The 10,742-nt window shown below is 39.1% G+C and overlaps 1 protein-coding gene across 1 annotated transcript; it reads right to left on the reverse strand.

Annotated features, from left to right (window-relative positions):
- Window positions 1-7,940: 7,940 nt before the first annotated feature.
- LOC145001202 (elicitor-responsive protein 3-like) lies at window positions 7,941-9,827 on the reverse strand. Its single transcript, XM_078960558.1, has 5 exons — window positions 9,680-9,827; window positions 8,837-8,902; window positions 8,606-8,732; window positions 8,396-8,510; window positions 7,941-8,221 (listed from the first exon to the last, which is right to left on the reverse strand). Exons 1-5 carry the CDS (start codon window positions 9,744-9,746, stop codon window positions 8,159-8,161), a joined length of 438 nt encoding a protein of 145 aa, XP_078816684.1. The 5' UTR covers window positions 9,747-9,827; the 3' UTR covers window positions 7,941-8,158.
- Window positions 9,828-10,742: the final 915 nt, after the last annotated feature.

A 10,742-nucleotide genomic window follows, 5' to 3' on the forward strand; every position in this document is an offset into this window, starting at 1 on the left:
TGCCTGATAACTCGCTCCCTCTTTTGGTTTTCTGGTCTCACAGCCTCAGTCTGGGCCCCTCGAATGGTGTCCAACACCGGAGTCATCACTGTCAATCTCATACAGATGTCTCACATCGGGACTCTCTTCGTCCTACGGCTCAGGGCATCGGATACCACGTTAGCCTTACCCGGGTGGTACAGGATCTCGAAATCATAATCCTTTACCACATCCAACTATCTCCTTTGCCGCATGTTCAGGCTGGGCTAGTCCATCAAGTACTTTAGGCTCTTGTGATCCGTGTATATGGTTCACCGGACCCCATACAGATAGTGACGCTAGATCTTGAGGGCGAACACCACTACCCCCAACTCTAAATCGTGGGTGGGATACCTTGCCTCATGAGGCATCAGCTGCCTCGATGCATATGCTATCATGTGCCCCCTCTGCATAAGCACCGCTCCCAACCCTGATATCGACGCATCACAATATACCATGAAGTCCTCCATTCCCTCCAGAAGGGCTAACACCGGGGCTTCACATAACCTCTGACAAAGTGTCTCAAAGGAGGTCTGCTGCTCTGGGCCCCATGAGAAAGCAACGCCCTTCCGGGTCAACTTGGTGAGTGGCACGACGATCTTGGAGAAATCCCTGATAAATCTCCGATAATAGCCTGCCAATCCTAGGAAACTCCTAATCTCTGTAGGTGACCTTGGCACCACCCAACTCATCACCACCTCAATCTTGGCCGGATCGACCAATATCCCTTTCTGGTTAACGAGATGCCCTAGGAAATGGACCTCTCGTAACCAAAAATCACACTTGGAGAATTTGGCGTAAAGCCTCTCCGATCTCAAAACTCTGAGGATCTCTCTCAGATGTTCCTCATGCTGTTCTTTGGATCTCGAATACACCAATATTTCGTCAATGAACACGATCACCGAGCGATCCAACATCGGCCTACACACTCTGTTCATGAGGTCCATGAACACCGCCGACGCATTGGTGAGCCCGAAAGGCATTACCACAAACTCGTAATGCCCATAACGAGTCTTGAACGCTGTCTTATGGATGTCGTCATCTCGCACCCTCACCTGATGATATCCCGACCTCAAATCAATCTTGGAGAACCAAGATGCTCCCTGTAACTGATTGAACAAATCGTCAATCATGGGTAACGGTTCTTGACCGTCAGCTTGTTTAATTCCCTGTAATCAATGCACATTCGGTGTGAGCCATCCTTCTTCTTAACAAAAAGGATAGGGGCTCCCCATGGCGAACTGCTCGGCCGAATAAACCCCTTCCCCAGTAGCTCCTGAAGCTACGAGGATAACTTTTGCATCTATGGAGGCGCAAGGCGATAGGCGCAGCTCCCAAAACCAAATCGATGCTGAACTCAACCTGCCTCTCGGGAGGCACACCGGGTAACTCTTCCGGAAATACGTCTGGGAACTCACGCACTATCGGAACCTCATCAACTGACCTTAGTCTCTCTGAACCTCATCAACTGACCTTAGTCTCTCTGCCTCGCTCTGGTGGCTGAACAAAATGCCGACCCAGATCGCGTACCCTTACCGTATACGGTAAGAACTCCCCCACTAGGGTCTCGTATGGTCACCAGCAGTCTCTCGCAGTCGATAATCGCTCCAAACTTGCTCAACCAGTCCATTCCCACAATGACACAGACATCTCCCATCGCAATAGGAACTAGATCAATCGGGAACTTGACGCTAAAAATCTCGAGTACACATCCTCGGATCACCTCGGTGGCATACACCGCTCTCTCGTCAGCTATGGAAACTCTCAGAGGTCGACTCATCACCTCTCGACTAATACTGATGTGCTAACTAAAAGCCAAAGATATAAAAGACCAACTCGCACCCGAGTCAAATAACACCAAGGCAGGTACATTATTCACAAGAAAAGTACCTACGCATATCATAATATAGGCACAATAACTCAACATAAAAGTAAATATATGAAAGAATACATACCAGCTACGACATCGGGTGCTGCACGGACCTCCTCCGCAGTCAACTTGAAGGCTTTCCCTCGCGCTTTCGGTTCGTCGGCCTTCACTGGCCGGCTCTCAGTAGCTCTGATAGAAGCAGGGGCAGATCCCTGAGGTGCTCCCTGGGTAGTCCCTCGTAATTGTGGACACTCTGCGTTGCGGTGTCCAGTCTGGTTGCAGTGAAAGCATACTGCAAACCCCTTGGGGCAATCCTTGGCCATATGTCCCTCCTTGCCATATATGTAGCAAGACCCCGCTCTGCACACCCCCTAGTTGCTCTTGCCGCACTTGCCACAAGTGCGGCTCTTTTGACTCCCAGATCGTGAATCAGCGGGCTTGACCCGCTTGGCTGCCGGCTGAGACTGTGCCCATCGCCGATCCCTAGCCTGGGTGTCCAGCTCTATCTCCCTCTTCCGGGCATTTGCCTGAAGCTCAACAAATGTCCGATACATCGAGTTTTCCACGAACTCCCGTATATCCCTCTTCAAAATGCTCAGGTAGCGTCTCATACATGCCTGCTCGGAGGATACGTGCTCTGGGCAAAACATCGCCCGCTCATGGAACTTCCTCGTAATCACCGTAACAGAATCAGTACCCTGCTTGAGGGACAAAAACTCCTGGGCCAAACGCTCCCTTTTCCACCTGGGGAACGTACTCATCTCGGAACATAGCAGTGAACCTCTCCCAAGTCACTGTAGCAAGCTCAGCAGGCGAATAATGCGTCGTCACAAACTTCCACCAATCCTTCGCTCCCAAGTGAAGCTGGTTCAACGCGAACCGGACCCTCAAATGCTCAGGAGACGAGCAAGTAAAGAAACATCCCTCTATGTCTGATATCCACCTCATCGCCGCAATCGGGTCCTGGGTCCCATCAAACTCTGGTGGTTTTGTGTTGCTAAACTCCCGAAACAGCAACGCATCACCACCCTGCGATCTAGCCGCAGCTACAGTTGCAGTGGCTGCAGTAACAGCAGCCTCAGAAAGATCAGTGTATCTCTCATCGAATGTCTCTATCAGTGTGGTCTTAATTGACCCAAACATCTCTAAATCTCTTCGCGGATGGCAGCAACCACCTCATTATGAATCATCTGGAGGAGCTCCTCGTCGCTCACACCCCCTCCACTGGTCCCTGGTCTGTGACGTGTCCCTACCATGATGCCTCTCTAAAATACAACACAAGATATCAGTAATTTGCTCGGATGTACACACACTCGATATCCCAACCCTACTTGATCTCTGGTACCCCAAGGATTCTTACTTGGGTTGTGCACTGACCCGGTGCCTTCGATAGTACGGGCCCAATACTACCGACCACAACGACTCAGCATTCACACCATGTCCTCCTCCCAGGGCCCCAAATCCCAAGTACGCTATTCTCTCTAATCATGTGCCACTTACTAGCAAATCTCTCATAAGCTCCTTGCTGCTATCTCAACACTCTCAAGCATTCCTAATAGCAAAATCCCTAGACTAAGGCATCATATATCAGGCCAGTCTAGTCCTAATAAGAATACCTAGTCTTACTCTAGCATGCATAATATAATTCATCATATAGCATAACATAACATTTCTTTTACAAGTTATTGTAAGGGTATTTTAGGGAAATCACTGTTTGGGCACTGGCTGATCGTACACACGACTCTGCTCTATTTGTTTCAAAACTCTTTTTACTCCTTAAATTTTTTTTTTACTTTATTATCAAATTTTTCCTCAAATCCTCAGTTTGAGTTCAGATACGCCTGAAGATGCATTCGAATCCCTCAAACCAAGGCTCTGATACCAAATTGTAACACCGTAAAATTTAAAACAAAATTTTCACATTTTAAACACACTTTTCCAACACATTTATTGATAAAACCCCATCATATCATACCTTGTTTCACAAATATTTCCCAAGATCAAAATACATAAAAACCCATGCGTGTGTACGAATCATGCCGGCGCCTTCCCGCGATCATCGCTGGTACCTGAAACACATAACACATAACACTATAAGCATAAAGCTTAGTGAGTTCCCCAAAATACCATACATACACATACTAGCCACACGAGGCCATAACTCTGTGGGCCCGTGGGCCCTAACTCTATTGACCCTCTGGTCCTAACTCTGTGAACCTTCCGGTTCTAACTTTGATATACTCTGATATACACATGACATAAACCACATAGAAATAATGCAGTACAACACATCACATAATAGCATACGATAACTCTGTCACATAGCTCTAATTACCACTCAAGGTAAAGTATAGTGAGAAGACTCACCTCAGATGTCCCAGTAAATCACTGACTCAGTAGAAATACGATTTAGCCTCCGCCTAAACACATAAAGTAATACTATCATAAATATAACTCTCAGAACTAGACTAAACCCTGTATAGGCACCCTCAGAAGGGTAAAAGACCATTTTACCCCTCCTTTGGCTCAAAGGCCCTCATTGTTGACCAAACCCTAAAAGTCAACCAAAGTTAAAGGTCAAACTTTGACCCGACTCGTCGAGTGTACTTGGGCAACTCGGCGAGTCCATATGTGTCCACTAACTCTTTAGTCCCGTTTAACATGTCGAGTCCCTCCCTTTACTCGACGAGTCCCCAAGTATGAATCGCGGGGCCACCCCGACTCAACTCGCCGAGTCTCAAGAACAACTCGGCGAGTACATGCCATGCACAAACTCAATTGACCTCCTGAGGTCAGATCTGTTCCTCTAATCCATAGATTTGGCCTTCCCAAGCATAATAATCACGTAAAGTCCAGACCTTGACACTCATATATCATCTAGATGGTCTTACTTGGTGATCTAGCCCCAAAAATGACATTCTAAGCTCATGACTCCCAAGATAACTCATAAAGCTCCAAGGGTTAAGGTCTATGGACCTCTTTGAGTCTAGATCCAAAGCATAAACTCGAGAAGGGACCAATTGCTCCACATAACCATCCTCGAAAGAGGTTAGAAAACCCTAACTCTAAGAACCAATACCAAAAGTGAAGAAGGTCCGAATAAATACCTCAAGTTGAAGTCTATGGACTCTGAAACCACTAAAATCACACCTCCTTCAGTCTCCTCTTGCTCTTGATCACCTTCTTCTTGAGAAACCAAAAATAGAAAGATCAAATATAACTTCTCCTTCCTCCCAAACGATTTAGCTCACTTAGGGTTCTCTCAAGGGACTGGTACCCGCAATGGGGGACTATGAGTGCCCTTAAATAGGCTCCAACCCCGGGGGATTAGGGTTTCATTAAACAGCGTGGACTCACCGAGTCCACTAATGGACTCGCCGAGTCCAGTCGCGAACTCGGATGATAATCTGCAACCCTACTCGGCGAGTCTAAGCATCAACTCGCCGAGTTACTATTTAAATAATATGTTTTCTCAATTAATATATTATACTTATAATATATTAATAAATCACAAATAACCTCTTTCATAAATATCCATCCTATCAAATTGCTCTGGTGAAGGCAACCTGAAATGGACCATGCTACTCTCGGGTCAAGTACATATCAATTATAGTTATGGGCTTAAACACCTAATACAACAATATCCTACTTGGATAAGTCTAATAACTATTATTGCAAGGTCGACTCCAAAACCCGACTAGCAATCGTAGCTCTCAAAAGCCGTTGTTGAACTCTGATCTTATCAGCAACACATCCATGGATTATAATCATTCTCTCTGTTCTTGTTTTGTTTCCCAATTTCCGATTTATGACGATCGACTAATTGAACAAATCAAATCAGTTTAGGCTTGGCCAAGCACTTAGGGTTGTCATCACTAAATCATCGAGGGACCCATATATATAGCTTTTATCCCTCTTAGGGTAAAAGGAACGGATAAACATTGAGTCATATGCTTGCTCTATTTACTCTTAAAATCACACACAATAATATATTTTATAACACCAAGTTACCGGTGCTTTTATATATCATCAATGTGCAACCGACTTGTAAACTGCAACTCATATCTCTCCGTTTCAAGAATATAAGATATTATCGTCTCACAATCACTCGTGATAGAATCCATGAAGTGATTCAGATGAGCGTGGGTTCAATCCAATACTCAAATCTTATTACATGAGTACGCATGAATACTGCTGCAAACTTGTGCTATGTCTAACACTTAGACAATCTACAGACGGATTCATGACAATCTTGCCTCAATACCTACTTCCAAGGTATGATCGACTATGGATGGTTTGAATAATCTTATTATTCGGGATTTCAAAACATGCAAAGTGAAACACAAGAATAATCGAATCCAATATGGTCTCAAAACTTTTGAATATAAATAAAACATCTTTTATTTAATCACCATATTGATTACACATTATTCATTATATAATGTTTCGATTAATCAAATTAATACTTGAATTAAAACAATAGTTATCCCATGTTCCAAGCATGCACACTATGTTTTCCTATGGTCATTTATTTGTGAAATAGATCAATTGAACACATTTTTCAATGAAACTCATTTCACACTTCCAGATCTTTATCACAAGTGTAAGAATGCCCAATTCTTGCCACTATTAGAATGTGTTAGATTCTAAACTTATATGTAGTGATCCTATTGTAACGACTATGTACACAAGTCACAGAGACTTTAACAATTACAAAACTTTCCATTGGATATTGTTACAGGATTTTTCCATAGATACGAAGTATCAAATTCAAAATACATTCCTTTGAACATCCTTCTTGCATAAAAGTTTTTAACTTAGTTATAGATTCTTGATATCCAACTCCCTTTATGGAAACTTTTCCATATGACTATCCATTCTTAATAAAATCTTATCTATTCAGAATTATATCAATATGGTCCATTCATTACCATACTTCAAACTATCCACAAGTAAGGAATCCTTGGTAAACTTCAGATTGTCCTTGGCGGTTGTTTAATAATTTAATCATATCTGGTTCTATTCCTTTTTCCCTCTTAAAGACCTAGGCATTTGGAAAATTAAAACATGTGAATATTAAAGCATATACAATCGATCCTATATCCAAAGCATATGGGACACGATTCATAATGTCTTACATAAAGACATGATATATGACCAGTCTTTTGCTATAATATTTTCATATATAGAATTTACTTATGTTGAATCATTTCAACATTCACATATGTCCATGATTAAATTAAAATTTCAATCTAAGCTTTTAAATTAGAAATGATGTATAAGTATCCTCTCTGTTATTATAGCGAAATAACTTTTCAAACTTTGCAACTTTGCAAAATAAACTTTGTTTCCTATAAATAGCATTGTTAATTTGCAATACTTCACATAATAATCATGCTCCCACCACCACACAAATTATTTTGTTACTAGAATAACTTTTATGCTCCCACTAGCTTTAACATGTATCCAAAAATCAGCTGGACTTCTAGAAATCAATACTTATTGACTTCTTACCAAAGTTCAGATTTCTGATACCAAGATGCTTCGATAATCCTTTATCTAAACTCAAACACCTTTTATAAGAAAGCACATATGTGTGTCTAAACTATTTTATAACTTACAGAAATAAGTTCCGAATGTTCAAACTATTTGCCATTTCTCACAATTCAAATTATGAAGAGGGATGTCGTAATCATAATCGAATTTGAGTATGTAATTAACACAATTGTTATCTTCTAAAATTTTACTTAGTGAAAGCGTTTCCTCATTATCATTTTTATGAATTGAATAGAACCCTTTGTCACTTAGATTTTATGGTGTATGTGTTCCTTTTTAAATTGAAAATGTAATAATATAGATTTTTAAAAAATGTAAAAAAGATATGAAAAGGGTAAAACGGTCTTTTCAAGTTGTTTAAGAACCAAAACCAAAGAAAATTCTTGAGTATGGATCTTCCATGCAAATTGTAAACATTTTAGATTCTATTCAAAGTTTTTTAATACCATAATGACCAATTTTGCATTTTAGTAAAAAAGAAAAAATAAACTTAATGTAGTACAAATCACGAACACAATTTTCGTTCAACTTAAAGTCAAATAGTCTCCAATAAAATGAAAAGAAAATAATCAAGCACAAGCAAAGCTCCAACTAAAACAATGACGAAAGTCATCAAAGTTCTTCTTTTTTTTCCACAAAAAGGTTAAAGAAAATAAAAAATAAACTGAAAACAACTGATACCGATTAATACATATAAAACTATGATCCATAGTTTTAATACGAAGATTCTTTCCATCCTCCAAAGTTTTCCTCTTCCCCATGGTATTCATTTGTATCCTTTAACAACATAAAGGGATTGGAATATTGTTAGTGAGAGTTATTAAACTGTTATTATAAATTATAATAATTAAACAAATTTTAAGCTTAAATCGATATATATATATATATATATATATATATATATATATATATATATATATATATATATATATATATATATATATGACGAACCTCTGGAATGAATTGGAGGCCAAGTTTAATCTCCCCACAGAATTCATCATTAACGACCACGTTGTATGGTGTTGGTGGGATGCTTCCTTCCACAAACAATGTCTCACGTGGAATTCTGCATTCATAACAAGAACAAATCACAAGTGTTAATTTGCTAATGCTAATTAACTATATTTGTAATTTGCTAAATTTTAAAGAAATTATATGTACTTGGCCTCCCCCACAAAATCATCTTCAGAAATAACATCACTGTCCATTATCTTGATCACAAGTTCTTCCACTTCACCAGAAACAGAAAATACAAATGTCTCATTCCATTCAGGTGAAGATCCTTGTCCTGTTTGATTAAGTATCCATTGAGGAAGAATATTAGACTATAAGTCCTATAATCATAAAAATGGAAGATTGTTGAAAGAATTTTTGAGATGTAGTAAGTAAAACCTGCTGCGACGTTGCTCTTTTGTTCCTGAGTTCTGCATGTGATTATCGCATAAGGATCCATTTTTGCTGTTGAGATTCATTGGACAATTGAAACGAAGAACACTAGCGTAAGAACGATATGAATATGAATAGTTATTTATACGGTGGATGCGATTATGAGAAGGTGAATCAAATCTCAAAATCTAGAAGATGATATCAGAAATTAAGCTTGTGACGAAAATGATGACGATTGCTTCAGATTGTTGTCAGATCCGAAAGTTGTGAAGCAATAATACTAGAAAGATCAGTTCTGATATATCTGAATGCTATTGATTAGAATGTTAGATCAGAGCGATCACTAGTAATGAACTATCATCCGGTCAACGGGAATTTTCTCCCATACACATGACTCCTCTTATGATTTATGATTTCTTATTCTATAATCTGATCGTTGATCAAATGTAATCGATAAATTTTCAGTAAAGATTGGATAATAATCATCGGATCGGAGAGCATAGTTTATCGCTATTGTTTTCTCGTACGAATTTCGATAAAAATACACTGGGTTCTACTTGATCACCATCAAGCTCTGATCCTCATTTTCGCTTTACTATCGGCTCCAAATTTCCTCATAAGATACATATATTTTTCTAATTATTTGAAACATTTTCAGTTATACTTATTCATCATCAAGTCAACCTCCGATTCATATTTCTATTTCATTAATTATTCCTCATAAAATCAATGATTTATAATTTTTAGTATACAACCAAACACTATCATGTAGCTCATCTTCATTTTTTTTTTACATGATCAAATCTAACAATAGGAGGTTACGATCGGGATAAACAAGAAAAAACTTACTGAAGAAATCGGTGTCATTGAGTCCTTTAGCGCTGACAAGGAGGACTTCAAGCTTTCCTGTAGGCATTTTGTGGGAAAAATGAGGAATAAATGGCACCGATCTCCAGGGGCCGAACACGAACCTTAGAACCAGAGGGGCCAAAATGAAAACTTCATACGATAATAATATGAAGTAGTTAATTTTTGGTTAAGAGCTATAATACAAAAAAAAAAAAAAAAAAAAAAAAAAAAAAAAAAAAAAAAAAAAAAATCCAAAAATAATAACACTAAAGTGTTCTAATATCGTTGGTAAAAAAAACAAACCACATATACACATTGCCATTTGAAAATATGATCATCTAACTATAATATGGAATGTAAATGGAAAGTAACAGAACCCACATAATCCCCAAATTACTATTTTATAGAAATTTTGAGAATGTATTTTTCCCTTCATGTGTTATAAAATCGACATGTTGGAATAATATAGGATAAACCACGGTAAATGATTAGTCTAAATTCCAATTCATTTTTAAAGAAAATTTGATATTTCATAAAATAAAATAAGATTAATATTAAAGTAGGCTTGCAGCTTTTTAATAGTTTCACTATTGTTGTAGATGAGTAGGTGGGCGTGATCTTTTATATCCTCCAAAATCATTTACATTAAGTATTCTACTAAAAGAAAGAGAAAAAGAAAACTTACACATCCAGAGATCCGATGACCGAGGTTGCTACCTTGTTGATAAGAAATGAAGACTGCACTTCAGCGAGCTTTAGAGTGGAGAGACGGAATACTAGTGAAGAGAACTAAAGGAGATGGATGGTGAACACCTAATGGGGGGAATATTTTCTGTTTTTGGTGAGAAATCCGTTCGTAGCTGAGCATTCCGGCGGCCGACGTTTTCTTTCCGGTACTTACGCTTTTTCCAGAAGTGGTGAATTTTTAGAGTGGGTTTTTGTATTTTTTTCATAGATTGGGTTAACAACTTGGATTATAGAATACTCTTTTGCTTTCATATAAGATATTTAGTTTCCTAATCAATTGATATCTTAATTTTTAGGATTGTTTTGATTTGTTCAT

The sequence above is a fragment of the Lactuca saligna genome, chromosome 6, assembly GCF_052625555.1.
Source record: "Lactuca saligna cultivar CGN05327 chromosome 6, ASM5262555v1, whole genome shotgun sequence".
In the NCBI taxonomy this organism is placed as follows: domain Eukaryota; kingdom Viridiplantae; phylum Streptophyta; class Magnoliopsida; order Asterales; family Asteraceae; genus Lactuca; species Lactuca saligna.

Excerpts from the sequence above, each read along its gene's own strand:
- LOC145001202 (XM_078960558.1), bottom strand. The coding sequence starts at position 9,746 with ATGCCTACAGGAAAGCTTGAAGTCCTCCTTGTCAGCGCTAAAGGACTC. Across the intron at positions 8,733-8,836 it reads AAAGAGCAACGTCGCAGCAG|GACAAGGATCTTCACCTGAA; the intron begins GTTTTACTTACT and ends TTAATCAAACAG. Across the intron at positions 8,222-8,395 it reads GCCTCCAATTCATTCCAGAG|GATACAAATGAATACCATGG; the intron begins GTTCGTCATATA and ends ATGTTGTTAAAG.